At 41.7% G+C, this 21,597-nt stretch overlaps 1 protein-coding gene across 4 annotated transcripts in view; it reads right to left on the bottom strand.

Annotated features, from left to right (window-relative positions):
• The window catches only part of ZNF704 (zinc finger protein 704), a 105,894-nt gene that overhangs the window by 18,414 nt on the left and 65,883 nt on the right, over positions 1 to 21,597 (bottom strand). The window contains exons 3-8 of one of the 4 annotated variants that reach the window (XM_064442498.1): positions 21,479 to 21,582; positions 17,224 to 17,456; positions 13,752 to 13,852; positions 11,493 to 11,754; positions 6,390 to 6,494; positions 379 to 473 (exon numbers count right to left, since the gene is read on the bottom strand). In XM_064442498.1, the coding sequence (XP_064298568.1) occupies positions 379 to 473; positions 6,390 to 6,494; positions 11,493 to 11,754; positions 13,752 to 13,852; positions 17,224 to 17,456; positions 21,479 to 21,582 (900 nt within the window). Of the gene's footprint in view, positions 1 to 378; positions 474 to 5,420; positions 5,683 to 6,389; positions 6,495 to 11,492; positions 11,755 to 13,751; positions 13,853 to 17,223; positions 17,457 to 21,478; positions 21,583 to 21,597 lie in introns of those variants that run through there. The other 3 variants (XM_064442500.1, XM_064442501.1, XM_064442499.1) reach the window with 3 other exon arrangements.

The following is a 21,597-nucleotide window of genomic DNA, read 5'->3' as shown; positions in this document are numbered from 1 at the left end:
GTTCAGGATTGCTTCAACTGGAGGGGCGAACCTGGGCAGCGTCAGTGAGCCTGGGCAGCGCTGCTTTGCAGGGCAATTTAGATCTGCATCTGAACTCCAGACATGCCTGGCACAAGGCCTGCGGTTTTGCTTCCCAGCCTGCCTTTTTCATTTCACAACAACTCCCTTTTCCCCCCGAACTTTACCTTTGATGGCAAAGAAAAGCAAAATAGGTCCAGACAGTTACACTGAAGCGTTCTAGTAAGAAACTGCCTGACAACCACAATCACGGTTGGTGGTGTGGTTTTTCTGTTTCTTTGGCCACTGACACCTTATTTACTAAACACCCTCCAGGTTCTGAGGCTGCCGGTCTGTCAGTAGGAGCTAGTGGTCCCATACCTCAAGCCAAACGCTACTCTAGGCGGTGATGAAAGAACTGTGTGGGACTGTTTCTGCTCTCCACTCCCTGCAGGACGATTATGAGTTGGTGAGACCTGTCAATACAGACAAAAAAACTGCTTACGACTGACGTACACATACGAATGCAGTATAAACACTTCTCCCAGAAAACGCAATACATGATGCATGGTGGCAAGGATAACCAGGGAAGGTTGTTATATAACATACAAATGTTAAGTAGGTTGTAGGTCTATTTAGAAAGACTTCCGCTGAGCATTCGGTACGCTATGTTAGCTCCATTTTGTTTCCCTGTACTTCAGCCGTCCAAACAGAGCAAACCAGAATACAGATCAGCATCATTTCAGGTTTTGGGAAATATGGAAAATGCATTCATTCTTATTTAAGAACTCTGAATAGCTCTTATGAAAACCTTCTCCAGTCTCCGGCCTGGGCTGAGATCAATACCAATAAACCCCTATGAAATAAAGGATTTCACATGTTGCTCTCGTGACCTGGCGCTCTTTGGGGAGAGACAGCCTTGGAGAAGGGGGTTTGCTGCAGGGCAGTTACGATGCGGCCCTCTAGGATTTAATGGGAGTGCAAGGCAGCCCTCCTGACTGAGGCTGCTAACAAGATGCACTGGATTATTTCCTTTATTCTGCACCGTAAACCTTCTCAGCAGGTGTCCTCCTCTGAATGTTCCCAAGTGAAGGGTGTGGTTTGGTCTTCTGTGACTTTCCAAATAAGCCTCCTACATGAACCTGGGGGTTGGCAACATTATTCGAGTAATCACATGGCATAAAGCTTGGCCTTAAAATTCCTAAATTATTTACCGCTAGGGTCTGTCTTTGCTCCCGGGTGAAGGCCACAACCACTTTCCATCTAAAACACCAGAAAAAAGATCTACAAACACTTATTTTTGTTACATACACAATGTAGCGAGCTTCTTTTGGGCGTCTGGTGCATGGAGTCACTGCTTCCTGCAGCCAGGACCTGCAGATATTGTCATAGTTCCCTGCATTGCTACAACTTTTCACTCCTGCTCTTTTGAAGTCCTGGAAGAACGGGGACTGACCTGACTTGAGGAGATGAATGTGCTTTGATTTTTGAAATGAAGTCTATTTTACAGCTACTCCACAGGAGCAAAAAAACTAATACTCACAATGGAGTGCAGACTCTGTTTCAACTTTTACTCTTGGCTGGCAACTACAGTAATTTCTGTTTTAACTGCATGTGCAGCTCACGCTCTGAGCGGGTTTAGGCCATTACTGATATAATATTTTACATATCCGAAATGTGAAAGAACTTTGTGCCTGTTAACCAGAACTCACATACATACATCCAGAGACCACGCTAGCTCCGTCTCTCCTATCGCCTCTCCATACTGAAGGCAGCTTGCAGTCTGCATGTCCTGAACCTTTTGCAGCCTTTACTTTCAATGGCAGTGCTCTCCTGAGATGCCAGGGATTACCCAAATTCCCTTTTCTCATAAATACAACCTTGCATTTTGCACAATTAGAGGACACCGAGTCTGAAAAGGGCCCTGCTTCACAGACAATTATCATGTCTTTTTGTCTCTCAGCCATCCACAAAACGGATCATCAGCAGTAACTTCATAATTTATTTCCAAATCAATTATGAAAATCCTGAAAAGCACCCGTCCTCGTATGGAGGTGATGCTGGCTCAGTAAAGAAGATTCCCAGTTAACTACTGGTACTTGAGGTCTGACAGACAGATCTTAATTTGCTTAGTATGTGCTACATTGGTACTACCTGCTGCTTTTCGAAATGTACATTAGACGTGTGCAGTTGCCTTTATCCACCGAACCTGCCATATCCTTGAAGACTGGTATGGGGTTGGTTTGGCAAATCCTGCCACATAAGATGATGCTGACTGACCTTTCTTCCTATCTTTTATCAATCACTTCTCTGCTTTACCGAGGAATGACCGAAACACTGAAGATAAAATGCAAAGCAATTACACCTTTCTAGTCTTCGGCATTTACCACACACTGCATGGTTTTTCAGTCATTACCAGCAGCCACAGATCTCCAGTCAATTCTGCAAGGGTTCCTGAACACTTTAAAAACCAGAAAATTTGGATATCTACCACTACTAACCCATACCCAACATATTCCTTGATTATCATTGACCAGAAAAGTACTTTGATGGCCTCCTATGTTATAACCAACTATCCTGCTCACTTCCAAACACAGAACAGGCTTGAGAAGTAATTGCGGCGTGCAGACTGCGTCTCCCTTCACATTCTCCAGAGAAGGTCTCTGCAAGATGATTTCCAAGGCAGCTACACTGCACTGTTTGACACGCTTTGCAGCAGGCCTTAACAATACCAGTCAGCTGTACTCCCCTGTACGCAACACTGAGTGCTGATCAAGAGGAGGGCGTGAGAAGGCAATCCTTGCTGTTGGAGGCTTTTCGCGTTTGAAGTGTTGTCTACGCAGAGAATTAATGTGAATCTATAGTGTTTGTTAGAAGGGAGGACCTGGAGTTTCCAGTTACAGCTCCTGGGGGAAACTGTGGTTACAGAGAAGATTTTTGTGATCTGTAAACATCGGATTATCAGACTTAAAGATCTTCTCCTGTTCAGCCTTTTTGGGTCTTATGAGCAGGCGGGTAAGAATCAATATCACACAGCAGAGCTCATGCTGGCATTCAAGAAGACTTTCATTCTGCATTATTAAAAGTGGAACTGTACAGTCATTATGTTAAGCCCTCCAGTACCAAGAGATACAGACTCCACCATTCCTCATGTGACTAGAACCACCTGCATCATTTCATTCGTCCTCCTCATACATCCCCATGCTGTGCCTTATTTTTTCTCCTTGTTCAGTATCAAGCGGTAGAGCAAACGTGAACTTGTCCTTTCTGCTCCGTGCAGAGAATCACACCTACCAGTGACTCTTAGCTGTGCCTACACTCGACCTTCTCTTGCACCTGCAAAGTTATCTCGGGAAAATAGTACGAAAATGTGCATTTCCCATCTGCCTTGGGAATCTGACCTAAATGATTAAGGTACAATTAAGGCACAAAGTATGAGGACTTGAGAGGGTCCCCCAATTCTCCTCATTTATGGCTACAAGACTTCTAGATAAATGTGCACAGTTAGATGCTGTGAATACCCCTGAGCCTAAAGCAGTTGCATACTGAACCCTGACTGACCCAGCTACATGTACAGCTTGTTTTGAGGCGCTTAGGTACTTGCTGAAAAGCACACTGACATTCGCAAAGGCCTTTCAGGAGAGCTCTGCTAAAGACTGCCCAAAAGTGAGGACTAAACGCAATGCATGATTGTCTGTCACAATACCCAAGTTCCCAGGAGAGCAAGCAGGGCATGCTCAGTGTCACCGAACTCGATGTCCGCAGGAATGATTGGGGTAACACCTAAGGTAAGTGTCAAAAGGCCACAAAAGACGACTATTTTGAAATTTCATCTCTCTTGTGGACTTAACTGCTGACATACAGGCCTACAAAGGGAACTGTCTGAAATCACGATCCTACAGCTCTCTAATGGGTCAGGGACAGAACGGCCCCATTCCAACATCACTAGTCACGTGAAAAAATGTTACACTCTTTTGCAAATCTGTACCAAATCCTTTACTGCTCAGTGGTTTGTCCAGGCCAAAAAAGTATCCAAAAGCCATTCTAGAAAACTGCTTGAATAGACATTAAGGGTCAGACAAAAAGTAATGGTTTGGACTTACTCTCTGAAGTTTCTTTGGGTGTTACAGACCTGCATTTAATCTCAGGGACCATGTATGTACAAAATTGCACAAGTTTATAGTATGCTGGCTCTGTCACATAGTCTGGGCTTAAATAAACCTCATAAGAGAGGGAGAAAGTCCCCTATACTACAGCTTTCCTAAAGTAGTTACGCTCAGTGTAAGGGTGGGAATTGACAGAGCCTTGTTTTTATAAGGCAATATCTAATTTACTTTGAAGCAGGAGAAACAAAACTTTCATTTATTATATAGTTATTTAACATCTCTTTGCACTTGCACCCTCACTTACTGCACATAATTTTCCACTGCAGGCAAACCTTTGTAATTAGTAAGTGATCTCACTGATGACAGAATAGTCAAATGTGTGCAAACCTAGAAGGGTTTTTTTCTTTTTTTTTTTTTCCCTTTCTACCCTGAATAGCCTTAGCCTTATAAATGTTATTAGACAGAGATATAAAGGCAGTTCATATGGTTCCCTGAGAGGTTTATAATTCTGCCATCATCACTGCTTGCCCAGGTTTTTGTAGCTGGATTATTTTTAAATTGTACTTAAACCACTGGCATCTCCATAAAATCCTCAGAAAGCGATTTGGCATTTCTTAAATTCTTTTGAGAACTCTCAACTCTACAGCCACGGATCAATGTTGTTGCTTGAACAAGTAAACTCAACGCATACGTGTCTAATCCTGTCCTCTTAAGTGTCTGATTTACAATGTGGCTAATTGCATTTTTAGATTCCCAACACTCTTGGCACCAATTTCTGCTACTCCACAGAAGGAGCCAGTTTCATAATTACTCCGTATCAACCCCATTGTTGGGAAATCAAATTCTCGAGGAACTTTATGGATAGCACGCTCTGTCAAGGCACTCTTGTTCGAATTACTGCCAGCATGATGTCTTTCACTGTTAGTTGTTCCTTGATGGAATTTAATAAATATTCATTGGCAGAGTGCAGTGTAATTGATTCAGCCACTTTCATTTTTTATCAGCCCTGCAGGATGCCACAGCCTCTGCAGAAAATCTCCGAGATTTGCCAAAGGTTGACAATAAGAAGCTTTGGAGATTGACTTGATGAAGAGAAGGGAGAGAAGCAGTGTCTCTTATTGCCATGTCTAATATTCACTGTCAGGAGAGAAAAAAAGCTATATGGTTCTTTGGATAAGTAACGTGCCTTATATAACACAATTTAAAAATTCATAAATTCATAAGGTGTAATATTAAATGAAATGTTATGTATAAAAAAGGCTTATGATTCAAGAATATCAATTTATACTGAAAAATGCTTTCTAATAAAACTCAGGATACATTACATTAATATTTATTTCTATTTATTATACAGAAGATTTTCCACTACTCATAAATAGTGATTTACATTTTCTTTTCGTATTCACCGTGCTAGGCACTAGAAGCCTAATCCCTTTGAACTCTTCATAAAGGTTTTAACCCCCCCTATGGTATCCACACTTATGCTGTGTTACATTTCGGACTTGTCGAAGTCTACGTTCAAGCAAATTTTCCATTTCTGCAAGTCCTGTTCATGAAATTAGGCCTTGTACACTAGCTGCTGTGAAGACAGGGTCAGAGTTGACTTTACATCTAATACATACATCTAATACATCTTCATTAAAAATCTGTCAAACTGCAATACATATTAGTATCAAAATGCAGTACCTATTGAATTTTATTTTTTTCTGTATATTATTTTATTTGTATTGTGTTTTCTGTATCAAAGTACAGAATTTTCCGATATCAACAGTGACTACATATATGTAGCCTACTAGAATCAGACTTTGCATTTCATCCTATTGCTCCTTTCAAATATGCTTCATCTTCAGAGTTCATTTAGGTAACAGCCCTACTGCTTGAATCCAATTAGCCTGTTCGCATAACCATCACCACACTGATTTTCCATCTAGTTTTGCAAGAAATCTCTTAGTGGCACAAAAAGGAGCATATAGTGCCAGGCTCTGCACCTACCAGAATGTTCTTTTGGAAGCATATAGTTTTAAAAAATATATACTATAGATCTAGTTCTCTGCTTGTAGACACTGATGCAAAACAAACAAAAAAAAAGTAACCCTACTGAATTAAAGAGACTAGCAAAAGTGTTAAAATCAGCCATGCTGGCAAACAGAGGCATATATTTCTTTTATTTCTTTTCAGTACCTGTTACGTCAAATTTACTTCTATTGTGAGGCACTGTGAAACAAAACAAAAAGTTCTAACAACTTGTTATTTTTTCTTTCTCTCTTTTTGGTGTTGTTCACTTACTGGAATGCCAGTGAAGGTAACTGGAGGCGACTGCCAAGAGATGCTAAAGCTACTGCCATTGGGAGTGAATTTTGCTGACCCTGGAATGTTCACCGGAGGAGTGGCCTGTGTGAAAAGAAAATATTATTCCAGTAAGAAGAACCATTCCTCTTCCAAAGCATTTCAAGGCAGCTTTCAGTCCTTGAAACTGTAAATCTACAAGGGACTTTCTAAAGTGGGGAAAAAACTGCATGGTGACAAGCATTTTACCCTTATGAGGGGGATAATTCTGGATGAGCCAGTAAGAAAGGGGCGTATTTATATACCACTGTTATTGAAACCTTGTTTAGAGAAAATGAGAGCTCTCACAAGAATCCATACAAAACCCTTAAAAGCTAGATCTGATAAAAAAGTCACACAAAATCAAACATCACATACAAATAACTTTCAAAATAATGCCAGCTAGCAGCAAAAAATATTACAAATAATCACCTGTTCCACAGTGATAAACAAGGCAGTATTTAAACTGATGGCAGCTGGTTTAAACAACTGAAGGCTTCTTGGACAACAGGGTTAACGATCAACAGTAGAGGGTTGGCCATTTCTCGTTTATCAGATAAATGTTTTTGAGAATCATCCCAATTAAACCAGCCTTTCCTATTAAAAACGAGCCGAAAATCATCCTTGGGATTCAAAAAACAGCTCTTAAAAGACTAAGCTAAAGCAAATACTTGAAGGACCCCTGGGCCCCTTGAACGTTCTTCCCATCTGGGCTGTAATACCCAGTGCCACTCTGGGGTGCAATACCTGACAATCTGAGCACAGACCACTGAGCATCTTTCATTTTGTGCCTTCCCTCTGGTTTTCCTTCTGGGCTCTAAGCCCTCATCAGGAATTCTCCCCTGCCACTTTTTGAATCCCATTTAACTGACAGAGTCAGGAATTTCATACCTTTGCAGTGACCCTACCTAACAGGAGCGTGACCAGCCACCATGAATGCAGGCTCCTCCTGACTCTTGAATTTCAAACTTTAACCACAAAAAAAAGGTTCCTTGGTTTAAACTTACAAAGAACTTGCTATTAAAAATGAGCTTTTACTTCTGCCTCTCAGTTGTTTACGCCTGCCAATAACACAATGCACTTATTTAAGTAGTGTTTGTGTTTGAGGCTGCTGAAGTTGTCTCACCACTTCAGGGAAGAGAGTGCTTCCCTGAGCTGCCAGGCAGAGAGGAGTGATGACAACCTACAACCTGATAGTCCCCATTAAAGATAATCTTCAGAGTAAACAAGTGCTGAAGCAACCCCCTGGAGTCTTTCCAAGGAAAAGAAACTGAGACTGCTGATGCGTCCGTCTACAGCAGCAATGCTCTGCAGGCTGCCGAGCCTGCTGACAGCTCCAAGAGAACCCACAGAGACGTGAGGAGCAAATGTCCACTGAGCTCCACAAAATATAAAAACCTTGCTGAAAGGCATCAAGAAAAATTTGGCAACTCCAGATGGTACCAGTAGTTCTTCATCACAGCCCTGTTCAAATGGGAAGGAGTGAATGACCACGGCACTCCTGCCAGAAAGAACTGCATGCAGCTGGGTGGGCAGCGAGGCAGCACTGCCTCCATGTAGCACCCCACCGGGATATCAGCTCAAAGCTGGGTCAGCATGGAGACTTCCCCAGGTATTTGAATAACACCCGCAACGGAAATCCTAGATGCTGAAAGAGCCTGCATGTAGTTCCTCTGTAGCTAAAATTAACAGGTACAGGCACTAGTTTCATAATGAAACGTGAAATATGAGAAGTTTAAAATTGCTGTGATTTGCAGTTGCCCAAAATACCACGGTGCTCCATTATTTTTTCTCAGTGCCTAAATATCTACCTTAAACATGATCAGATTTAGACAGTCAATCACCTTGTCCCATTGTTTCCCAGAGGTGCATCTTTGCTCATCAAACACCATCACCTTTTTCAGGCTAACATTTTAGACAATCCCTTCTGTAAGGTAAGCAACCATAACATTACAACAAAGTGAAGAGTTTCTATACCCTGATCTCACTTTGCTTAGAGATGTCCATCTAATTTCCACTCAAAATATATTAATAGATCATTTATAATTATTGATTTGTGCCCATATTGCCCTTATATCTGAAATAGCACGTGCTCACCTCTTCCCCTGTCAGTGTTGTCTTCCCGCTTTCTTCCCAGGTGTCAATCCCATCCTTTCCTTGCCCCTGGCTTTGCTCGAGCTGTCAGTCCCTGGGCTGGAGAGGCCCTCCATGTATGTCCTCCCTGCCCTCCCTCTTTACTCTAATCACATTTCTACCTCTTCTAACTGGAGCCCAGCATCCTTGAACTTGGTTGACCAGAACCCTACTCAGTATCTCAGTTGAAGTTATCCAGGGGTCTTGTACAACAAGATTAAAACCCACTGTCTCTCCTTGCTATTTCTTACCCAGGAAAGCTGACAATTTTTTTTTCCTTCACAGCTCTATTGCTGTTGGCTCATGGTCATTCTGTGCTTGATTAATGAACACAGGTTTCCTCCTCATGTAATTTGCTAACTACCTCAGTTTATAGCATAAAAATATCATTAGATCCTAAGGTACAGGACTTTGCATGTTCTGCCATTAAACTGCATCCACAACCTATTATTCTTAAGATCGGCCAGTCATGTAAGCATGATATACAAACTCCTTTACTGCTGACGTCCCCCGAGTTAATCATCAGCGACATTTATCATAGTATTTGCTAGTACCAAAATGATTTAATGAAAATTAGATCAGGCCCAAATATGGCTTTTCATTCAACTCCACTAATAACATTCAATAGCCCTTTCAACATAACTCACTGCTGTCCTCCCTGACTCCCCAGCTCTTTTTCCTATGCTAAATTTAAACACTGGCCTCACAAATACTGCCTATATGTTTTAAGATCAAATGCTCTCCTTGAATCCACAGGGATTTGTTCTTCTGTACTTCTTCATTGTTGACTTTGTCCAAGGAAGATGCTAGACTGTTCTAGCATAATCTCCCTTTGGGGGTCCTCCATCGCAGTTCACCTCATTTGCTGTACTTTACACAATTTCTTCAATTATTCCTCTAAATCTTTGCTCATCCACAAGAATGGGTCAGAGAAGAGAGTCAGGACTTGTCTTATCACTTCCCCTTTACACCGTTCTTACTACAGGTATTATATTTGCAATTTTCCAGTCAAATGGGAAATGTCAATTAACAGAGCTGTTTAGGGTTCCTGCGACTCAGCTCTGTGTTCCTGATTTTCTTCCCTTTTTTTTAACAGGAATTCTGGAATTAACATAATTCAGCCTCCCTCATCTAAGCTCCTTGAGCTGTGTATTTTGCCTCTTCACTCCAAATGAAGTAATTTCCACTTTCATGCTTTCATTCATATGAGAGATTGTCTTCACTACATTCCCATTCAATACTTTGTTTCAGTTTTGATACAGATAATATTTTTATCAGAAGTAAAGTTTTGAAATTCTGTATATGGCTCGCTCCAGCAAGGAAACTGCAGGAAGTATTAAAGGTGCTGTTGACACCTTCTCTTCTATTCCCTTTTACACAGTAGATTAGTCATAAGAATGCTTAAATGCTACAAGTGAAAGCTGGGCTCAATTCCTTGTCTTGCTGGCAAGAGTTGAGTCTTTACCTTGCCTCCCGGCGAGTGCTCTTCTTGCTGGGCTAGCGGGACCCTAGCACGGGATGCCACTGACCTCCTCTGCAGAGCTGCTTCCTTTGCAAGGAGAACCTGAACATGAACTGGAGCAGGGACCCCCGTCTCCTGCTTCCAACAGGAATGCCTTGAACAGTGTGGACTGTGTCACTCCTTGCTGATGAAACGAAGTATTGAAACCAGAGCAACTTGAAAAGGAAATGGCTCAGACATTTGCAGTCTCATGTCATGGAAAACATCAGTTCAAATATAATTCAAGAGGCTGAAACATCTGAACTAGGATTTCCTTAGGCAAGTACTTAACTCAAAGGCTGCTTATGAAAAAGGATCAAGCGAGTCTCCAAACTGCAGGGAAGAGTGTCATGACTGGAAATCCCAAATGAAGTGAGACTCTTCTCAGCAGCCTAGACTTGGTGCTTCACTCTCAGGGCTTAAGCGAGACTGAAAAGAAAGTCTTTCTCCTAGCTGGTTTGATCGGTCCCCAGGTTGGTGTGCTACCCAATGCAGCTCCCACCTGAGGTGCCAAGCTTCCACCCATGCTTTCTGTCATGCACAAGAGTCTAAAATAAGCCTGTGAATTCTGTGTGGTTTCCTCTGCCCTTCTAGCAGGTCTGCTCCAGAGACACAACAAAAAGGTTTCATCTGCACGATGCTGTACACTAAAGTTATTGCATCTTATAAATTTAAGAGTTCAAATCTCCGGTGCATACACAGGTCATGGACCACACTACTTCAAAGCCTCTATTCTTTTCTCATATGGCACCCAGACCAAAACCTGTCAAATTTTAGTGCACTTTTACAATTAATGCTTTCTGTCTGAACTTAGTTGGAAGTTTCTGGAACAGCAGTTTTTGGATCTGATGGGATTTTTGCCATTTGCAAAGCATTACCTCTAAGAGTAGGAGGATACCATACATGTCTTTCCATTCTTCCTGCTCTTCTTCACATATGCAAACTGACATCTCACAGTGTACAAATAGAGGAAATTAATTGCTTCTGGCATCCCTTGGGTACTTGCCTACAGACACATCCAGTACAACCAGAGCTGAAATGAAGACTCTGAGAGGGATTTGGCTGATCAAATGAGAATTTTTACAATTCAGGAGACCACATTTGAGCACATCACCTTGGGCCCTACATACATAACTGATGTAGTCAGTGGGATACACAGAGCAACTCTTCTCAACCTGAAGCACGCACCTATGTGTGGTTGGATATATAGCACCTCAAAGCCCACCAGCTATGGTGGGAGCACACACAAACAACTAGCTCAGAAGACCACAAGAAGATTTAAATGAGATGACCCTTTGGGCTGCCCTGAAAACTTTTCAGCCTATTAAAACTAGACTTGGCTTTTTAAAACCCAAACATTGTCATCTGACATTTGTTCATACATTAATGACATTAGTGTAATCAGTGGAGGTCATTCTCACTAGCATTACCTGGTAAGCATGGTCCGTGTGTACGAGGTAGAGGTTGGTAGGAGCTGAGCGGCTCAGAGGTGTCATCAATTTAGTCTCGGTTTTGGCACAGGAAGTTTCAGGACGGATTGCATCTTGGGTAGGAAAGGAAGGAGGAGATGCTAAAGACGGAGAGACTGGGGAAAGACTGCTCAAGCCATCAGCTACCGAGTCCGTGTTGAGCCTGATTTCTGTGTAGTAAAAATCCTCCTCTCCATCACTGTAGTCAGACTCTCCTACACGTCTGTATCAAGACAAAGGATGAAGGACTGATTTAATGAAAGCAAGAACCCCAAGGTAAATTTTAAGTTCTACATGCATGAGCAAATATATTCATACTGTCAATAAATTAATATTCCCAGTTTCAACCCTACCTACTTTATCAGCAATCTGGCTGCAGGGAAGTGGATAAGAAAAGAAAATCATCTAGTCTGAAGGGAAAAGAAGCAGGAATTAGAATTTTTTTTTCCTCTGTGTGTTATTCTTGCCTAATTCTTTGACCTTGGAGTAGATGTTTTATTTCTGTGCTTCAGCTTAAATATCAGCTTCTCATTCCTAGCTATCGAAGTTAACAAGAATCTCAATGGACTCTGACTTCAGAAATGATAGAGCAGCCACAGAAGGGTGGGTAAAGATAACAAGGGCAAGATATACTTCACTAATGTAACACCAAAGAATATGTAATCTTATCATAGGCTACTTAATTAAACTTTCCTTGGCATAGCAGAAGAAGCTGCTAGAAAAGTGTTTTGCCATGCATCGCTCAAACACAGGTAGAACAAGGACATGTAAGGGCTGGCTTGCTGGTGCTGGACTTTCTGATCCTGCTCTCTAGGTGCAGACTTACTGAACGAGGAGATGTAAAAGGCTTAAGTGCCCCTGCATCCCCTGGCGCAATCTGCTGCACGTTTGAGTGCAAGCGCTAGGAGCAAAGCAGCCCAGTCAAAGCAGTAGTTCCCAGTAGGCTACACATTATCTTGAAGTCCCAAACAAACCACTATTTTAGCACATTCATTATCCACACGCTATACAGATGTAACTCACAGCTCATACGTGCATATTTTCTCCTGAATCTTCCATACGGAAAATCTGAGAGCCCTAAGCGTCCTCCTGCCTGCATGTCCATATCAGGGCTGAATGCTGGGCCTCTCCTTTTCCAGGTATGCATCCCCAAACCAGCCCCTAGCCAGTTCCTCAGCCTGTGGTCCTCCTGCTACTTTACTCAACAGAACTTGTTGAGAGAGCATGGGTTCAGCAGATTTGAAAGGCTCTACCAGAAGTACTGCAGCCAGACGCTCACCAGAACTCCTCTCTCCAGCAGTTACTAACTCCAAACTCCAGGGAAGTTCTGCTGTTTACTTCTCTGTCCTGTGCCATGAAAAGGATGGCCCATAATATATAGGACAAAGCAACGTTCATAACTGCATTTTGCGAGAGATTTTCTCTATTTCTGATAGCCTCACTCTTCAGAGCCTAACCCCAACAGAAGTTACTATGACCTTTGCAAGACTAAGCTCCACACCAGACTACTACTTCACGTTCACTTTAATTTTTAAGCACTGGGTAACACAGACTTACACAACAGAGATGTACTTCCACATACCCAACAGGTGAGGACTATAAGTCCCCACTGTAACTGTATGTGAGACAGCTAGGTTACTCAGCGAATTGCACAGGCGATTCCAGTTGCAACCTAAAGCTCTGAAACAAAATTGTGTCATACGGGAATAATTTGCTTTTGCTTCTAGTCCAAGTAACATACAAATGGAATGGCAGCTCAGTTTATTTTTCTTAGGTTTTTAGGTTTTTTTGGGGGGGTTGAGTTAATTTGACTCAGAGCTAGCACAGGCACCTGATCTGATGTGAAACAAAGCTGGAAAGTATTAATGCAACATCCCAAAACCTGCTGTCTTTCACAGAGTGTCAGCCTGGCAGGGACATGACATGCAGATAGCACACACAAAGTAAATGCCACTGAGTTGTGCTGCCATTAGGGAGGTGCAGTGTGACCTGGAGCTGTATTTGACCTTCTGGTGGAGTTCACAGAAGGTCAGGAAAGAAAGCTCCTCACTGTTGGAATAAGTTCCCGTTCACCTTGATGCACTACTCCGCAATTTCCTCAGAAACCTAGGGATCTGAGACAGAAAAGCCAAGGACAAGTGAGTTCACCTCCCCGGCCAAGTGTGACTGCTCCCCTACTATACCAAATCCTTTAGACTCCTAAAAAGACTGCTCTCTTACCCAAGGTGAATGGTCCGTATGTGTTTCTGAATCCCTGCAGCTGTACTCAGTACCTTCCCACAGTTTTTCCACAGGCATTTGAACATCACCTTCATGGAGTTCTGGAAATTATGAGTAAAGCAGCATTAGTTGCATGGAAGATAGAAAGAAAAGCAAACCACTCCAAACAGATATATAGTTGAAAAACACTCTGAAGGTTCAGAGCCTCCAACTCTGAATTTGTAATGATCTAATAGCCTTTGTCAACAGTGTCATTCTGCTGAACTCAACAAAATCCCAGTGAAAAGCCACAGGAGCAGCTTGTGCCAAAACTTAACCTCTCTCCACTCTTTGGCATGGCTTTTTCATTTGCAAGTTCCAGTTTCTGTCTTCCCCAGTAAAGGAGGCAGACGATACAAAAACTTCCTACGCTTCTTTGGAGCCTTTCAAAGAACAACTGATAAGGACTTCTCACTTAACGCACAGCATCTTCTTAAATTAAGATCTCCCTAAAGCAAGCTCTTATGAATATTTCTGCTTGTGAATTTTGCAACACTGAAAAACATTGTGCCAGAAAACTGTAGCTTCTGCAACGACAACATTCACCCATGAGCTGGCGAAACCTTCTTTTATTTCATTCAGAAGCTGCTGTGACCCTTACTTGGGCAAGAGAATGAGAAGCCACCTTGTTCTGTGTTGAACACAACATGGCTGTGTTCAACATTTTTAAAAGAATATGTGTATAATCTCATTTTACTATTCTTGTTATATTCTTTGATACAACTTCATTAGCCTAAACTGAGTTATCATTGATTTAGAGCACACCCAACAAGGTTACAACCAGCCCAATCTTCAATATCTTGAAGATTCTGGAGACAACTAGTCTTAATTTAAAGCACAGTATGCGGTAACAAGCAATACAGATGTTGCAGAACTTCTTTATAAATTTTAAATTAAAAAAAATCTAAATAATTTGTACTTCTCAAAAATAATTTTCTCTATTATTACAGAAAACACGAGGAAGAGCTTCAAAATACTGTATTATTATCCTACAATTTCAGTTACATGTAAGATTAAATTAGTATGTTCATATAAAGCTCGATTAAAAAAAAATTAAGAGTTAAGTACATGTTTCACTGTGTCTTGAACAAAGGCTGACTTGGTGCTTTCTTCAATTTGGACCCTTTGGAACTGCATGCCAGTACATGGTAAGTTTCAGCATTTGCTAGAAAGACAATGATCAGAATGTAATTTTTAAAAACATCCGCTGATGGGCTTTTTAAAATACAAGTTGATTGTAGTAGCGTGTTCTCATAGTTACTTGGCAGTCTGACATCTCCATTTGAAAGTACAGATGCTAAGGGCTTTAAGATTTGAGGTACCTGATCGTACTGTTTGTATAAAAACCTACTTTGGAATAAATTGCACATAAATTTCCTCTACAGATTTTTGATCTGATAGTACAACTACCATTCAAATAGATACAGAACTCTTTTTTCCTAAAGTTAAATGTACTCTATCTAGCAATTCCAATAGATAAATTTCTTACTTTTATAATATAATACTACACACTATCATGAGCTCAAAAATCCACAACTGCAACAACAAGATGAAGACCATGCTTATCATTTACATCTTAGGAATTCCGATATGACATCATGATGGCAAAACCAAACTCCTAGCTCCACTGTATTTTTAGCCTTATTGTCAATGCTAGGACTCTGCAAAACCCCATGCATTTTAACATAACCAAATGAAATTTCACTCACTAGAAACACAGAGCATAAACCTTGCTTCTATTTCTGACTAGTCAAAAAAATTACCTAATCAGGGTTAATGTTTTATTTAAGAAAATAATGGAACATAAATGGTTTGGTGAAGAATAACTATATTAGTGGAAACTTTTAAGCAAGCACCTTTCTCAATGGGAAGTGGTTGCTAACATGACATTTTCCAAACATGAAATGGAAGAAACTTTAATAAGTAAAAGTAAGGTTACCAATCACTCTATTTCCAGGTTCACTCCTTCTGATTTTTGAAGCCCTGAAGAAGATATAACCTGAACATTTTTATTTCAGCTTCTAAAGGTGTGAAGCTGTACTCAGATAAAGCACCACGCTTGGACAAGAATTAAAAAAACCTGCAGGAAACACAGTTCACTTATAAAACAAAGTTTGGCAGGTAACGTTATTATTTATCTACATTTAAACATTTGCCATACAGAGCAAAATCCCTGTGAAGCAGAACAGAGAGTGTAATAGATCTGTGGTGGGTACATAAATAGAAATATTCGAAGATAAGTTAGATAACAATAAAGATGGCAACTGCAAACCCATCTGTCTTATCACAGCTGAGCAGTAAGTCATGCTAATAAGCTGAACTTTAACTGAGAAGTAAAAGGCAAACCAGCATACTTCTGCACCCCTACTCCTCCTGTCCCACACCCTCCAAAATCACCTCTGTCTTTAGTTGAACAGTCAGCTCTAACTTCTAATTTATTATAACAAATGTGTCCTCCAAAATATTTTTTTTCCCTTTTTAGCAAGAAGCACTAACATTTTACACCCTCTCCCACAAACAAGGGCACAACAGTGTGGGTTGGCAAATAAGCAACTTCTAGAGCAAAAGGATAAATCTGAACAGGTTTAAACAATCATTAAAACTTCCTCCTGCTGGTGATGAAGCAATTAACTGTCTCAGACTGAGCCAGAAACAAAGTCACTATGGAGAATAAATTCTGGTTTTTTTCTTCTTACAAAAAGCCCTTTTTCATCTTGCTATGTAAAATCTGTCCTGTTGCGCTGGGAGGGAAGGGAACTTGGACTAGTGCCATCTCTTTGTTTTCTTTTTCTTCAAGAGGAGCTTGCTTGCTAGCATAACGGTGCTTTTTTGGGGCTAGTTTTGGACTTATTTTTTAACACTGTGCTTTATTTAGTTGGCTTTTGCACTCCTACCAAGGATAAATTTGGCCACTGCTAATACTGTATCAAAAGCCATCAGGTTTGATCTCTCCTCTTTTCACTCCATATGTTTGCGCAGAGAAAGCTTCACAGTATTAAGGTATCTGACATGCTGTCAGACAAACAGCACTTTCAGGGAACAAGAAGTATTAAGGCCACATCCAGTTTTTGTGATGACATGTAAAGGCTGCCTGTTGCATCCTGCATACAAAGAATTTGCCAAAGTAGGATAGAAATCCCTTGAATGGCCAGAGGCAACACCTTCTGGAAATCACTCTAGTGTTTCCTGAGCAGGAGGCTCTGTAGAACCTCACCATCTGCCAGAAAATATGTGGTGCTGATGGCAGGATGTGTGTGTAGTAGGTAACCAGGTTGAACAAGACATAGCGACTAGGCTAAGTACCTACTTTAACTGGATGCCAAGGAGGGATACACATACAGAGCTGTTAGGGTGACCTGTTCCTTTCTCACAGCAAAATAAGTCTACCAACACCCTATCTGCCCATGGGTATGGAATTTAATGTGAGGCTAACCTTTCTCTTCCTAGGAATGGGTTCATCAAAGAGAAGGTTGCTTGTTTCAGCTTCATCAATACCATCATCTGGCTGGGAAGGTGTCCGAAAAGCTTTGAAGCTATCAGCTGACAGAGGTGGAGATGGGGTGGATGGGTTGGACTGGTCACTGGGAGCATTCCAGCTCCAGTATCCACTGCTGCTGGTACTAGAAGGCACAAATCCTCCTTCTTTCCAAGACCCGTTTAGGGATTCTGTCAAGAACAACAACAGCCATCATTACAACAGTATCATGAGTTAGGGCTAGGCAGCTCTTTAGATGCCTAGGCTTAGATGTCATGTTGGTAATTATTGTACATGCAATAAAGGAAAGCAAAAGCGTTGGATGTAGAGAGGACAACCACATCTATCCCACTCACACAAATTACATATTCCACGCTTAATTATTCAGGTGTTTTTTAAAAACAAAGTATTTCTCAAAAAAGAAGTACTGGGTTTGGGAAAATAACCTGTTCTGGAGCATAAACTGCAATAAAAAGTCAGATATTGTGTGCATGATTAAGGGAAAACATTCAAATACATCCTCAGCTTTCACCAGGAACACGACTGTGGTGGGGCATCAGAGCAAGCTCTAAGCCACCACACGGCCAACAGGAGATCCCCTGGGAAGGGGACATACACTCTGAGCCCCAGGACACTAACTAGATCTGCAAAAACACGATCATCATCCCAGTACTAAAACACTAAAGAAAATCATAATTACACTCTGTCTTCTAATAACCTCCCAGTGTACACAACCCCGCCTAATCTGAATCTCTAATTGAGGTGGTATGTATCCATGGAAGGATATCCCTTTTCCTTCATACACGTGTATCGTTAGACATCTGTTTTCCGAAGTGGGACACACAGATGCTGGATCACTGCCACACTTACTCACCGGAGGAACCCCCTCCTCACTGCAGCAGTTCCCTGACTCTAGGTGGTAAGCAGATGCTCAGGCTAACAGGTTACTCTACAATATAGCAGGTGGGAGTAACAGCACTGCTTTTGCAGTCTGAGCCATGGCTTAAGCCATGCTTCACGTGCTGAGGTTCTCAGGCGTTAGACATTGGCATATCACTCTTCCCAATCCCTACAGGGCTTTTGGCAGGAGAGGAGTATGTAGGCCATCTGCTCAGCAAAAGTATGACCCAAGGGCGTCCAGCAGTGCAGCCCCGGTCGTCTCTGCCCAAAGTGTCAGGTTCTCACAGGGCTTGGGCACAGAGGCAGGGATGGATTAGGAGCAGTTTCTCCCAATTACACCGTGCAATACCCAACTTTGGAGTTGGCAAGCAAATAAATCTTATCTGTTGGTGGAACATTATTTAAGCATGAGACATGAGTCTTTTCAAGCCAGTGCCTGCCTTGAAGAGTTCTGCAGAAGTCACTCCTTCATTCCTTCTCAATTTCTTACAGATAAATTTAACTAATGACATCAGCAAGAAAACAATGTTTACCACCTGCTACCAAAAGCTTAACCCAAAACCAAGGAATCTTTTTTTTCTCCTAAATTACTTGGTTTTGGGCAAAGCCCTTAATCATTAACATCAGCTGCTCACAAAACAGAATGCAGTGCTCCATCATGTAAGCACATGCATAAAATACCCCCTTGTATAGGCAGCAGCCAAGTCCCTGCACTCACCGATAAGGGCCACAGCACATAAATGGGATCAACCCTCCACCCTTCCATGCCAAGATTCCTCATTGGAAAAGAACAGATACATTTCTGGTAGCTAATAAGTTAACGTATGGAAATGTCATGTTTTGGTTCATGATTACAGCCTTCATGTGACTGTAACGGAGGTGTTTTTTGTTTAAGTATTTGTAGTTGAGTCTCGTGCCAAAGCTAAGTAGTACATCTGGTATCAACTTGTGACCTTAGCGTAGCTGAAAATTTTCATTTCTTCAGAAAAACAAAGGAAACGGCACTCTTTCAGCTACTACTTTCTGACACATTTATGTCTCCTCACCTTGCTGAGAAAGATGTAAATCAAGAACATTTTTAAAGTAGTATGGAAAAGACTGAACAAGGCTGACAACAGGGAAAAAACAAACACTGGCTCTCATTAATACTAACAAATCTGTCAATGTAAAGAAGTTAAAAATATAAATAAATGCAACTTACTCTTATTTTGGGGCTCTTTTCACATTGCTGGAGTTGCGTGAAAAAGAACCAGACCAAATATTACTCAGCTGCAGGGAAACAAGGGCCAAACTCTGATCCAGTTTACATGGGTGATCATCCCCAGTAATTCTAGCCCAGATCAGACTTTAATATTAATGCTAATGTCATTTTTTTTTTTTACTTCTAGGCAAAATTCCATTTGTTTAAACAAATGTTCCTTTAATTACACTGCTACTTACTGCCCCTTTTTGGAAAAGGATGTAGAAAGAATTAATCATTAGTACATTACTAAGATCAGAGCCTAGCCTTGTGACACCAATTGAGCTTTAAATTATCAAATCTTCACACTTTTACTGAAGTCTTTAGTAAGTCTTCACTCAGGCAAAACTAAGATATTCAGGGAGAAGGTGCCCAACAACAGCTTCAAAATCTCATCTGTGACTACTGAAACCACATGAATTACTTCTTCAGGCTTGTCTTCCCAGACTTCAGGAAACAAGCAGACAAGCTATGTGAACAAATATCAAAGAGCACTCAGGCTGCATGAAGAAATATCAAAGGCAGTTAACAGCTACCATTTACCTATTAGCAATTCAAAAGGGCTTGTTTGGAAGATCTTTCCAACCGACAGCTGCTAGCTAGTGTGCACTGCCAGTCCTGACGACTGTCATCTGCTCAAACTGTTTAAGGTGGCAGATACTGCCTTGCCCCACATGAGAGCAGCTCCCCGTGCCCAGGGATGCAACGTGGGACACACACGTGCCTCGGCCACTCCAAATCCCTGCCTGGCACATCAGCACAGACCCACCTTCATCTGTGGTTTCATCTGTGAGCTGGAGCAGCTGGAGAGCAGGCATGTTTTTTCCCTTCCATTGGCCTTCCCTGGGGGCTTGCAACCTCCAGCCCTGAGGTGGGACAGTCCCTGGGGATGTCAACACCAGAGGTTTCCCAGGGCTCCTCAGAGCAGTGATACTCCATAAATACTTCTGGTTTTAACATTTGGTAAGTGCGTGGAAAGCACACAGGCAGAAGCCTTGGGTGTCCATCGCTAGACTTCCAGCTAAATGGATAAAATTTAAGTTTTCTGGAAAGAAATGAAAAAACCCACACTGTTTGTTCAAAAAATCTTGAAAGCTGGGACATTCCCTCATGCTACAAATTCCTTTTAAATACAGCATCATTCAGTGGATTGCCCCTGCTTCCATGAAGAACTGCAAAGACTATTTCCCTATTAATTTGCAACCAGTTAGTACTCCTCAAAGTACTCCAATTTTTTACAGTAGAAGGGCTTTTGGTATCACTTTAACAGTTCTGAGTAAGAAAAGCCAGTCATACAAACAATGCTGAGACATCCTAATGTGGATGTCCTAATTTAAATTATTCCTTAAAATATAACACTTTTAAAAATTTATTTTAACTCCAGTCAAGCTCGCATAGATTAATTGTATTTCATTAGCAATCTCATTATTACCACTAACTTTTTAGATTTCTTTTTATTTGTGTGTCTTCTGCTATACCACGAATGGAGTTGTCTTTTAAGGGATTATGGATTTGATGGTAGACTATCAGAGAGTTACAATGGGCACAGGAATTGAGGGCCTAATCCTGCATCACAGAAACAGACCCGTCCCCGCGCAGACTGCTAAGTCCACGGCCTCTCAGCCAACGGCTGGGATCTGGAAGCGCTTTGCCTCATCGCAGTGTTGAGTAAAGCCTGATCTGATTTCCATGGGGTGGGGACAAGAACAACTGCTGTCATGTTTACTGCATATGTGCAAATGCAAATAAGCTGTTTGGAAAATCAGCATCTCGGTGAGGTCAGGAGACCTTCCGCATCTCCCTTTTATGAAATAGGGCATCTCCTGTGTTCATAAACTGAAGCCACTCTATGGTCATGGAAAAGGTTTCTTCTCATTTCTGCCAACAGCACACCAAAACCCTCGACTATGTCAGAGCAAAGCTCAGTCAGTATGATCCCCAGCACGCGTGGGCCACCACCAGAAGACAGCCACTCATCCTCTGTCCTCCACCACGGACACAACTCCTGGAAACAAGCCCCCACATACACAGCACTGGCACCCCATTCACCGCAGGCCTTGCCTTCAGGCTTACCGTTGGGTCGGACAGGAGGGCTGCGGACCAAAGGGCTGGTGGATAAACTGGTGAGTACCATGGCTGCTGTTACTTTATCCATGTCCAGTTCTTCTGAAGATTTTCTGAAACACAGTGAA

The sequence above is a fragment of the Phalacrocorax carbo genome, chromosome 2 (assembly GCF_963921805.1).
Source record: "Phalacrocorax carbo chromosome 2, bPhaCar2.1, whole genome shotgun sequence".
Classification (NCBI taxonomy): Eukaryota; Metazoa; Chordata; class Aves; order Suliformes; family Phalacrocoracidae; genus Phalacrocorax; species Phalacrocorax carbo.
The sequence above is the reverse complement of the archived record's forward strand: the minus strand, read 5'-3'. Positions and strand labels throughout refer to the sequence as shown.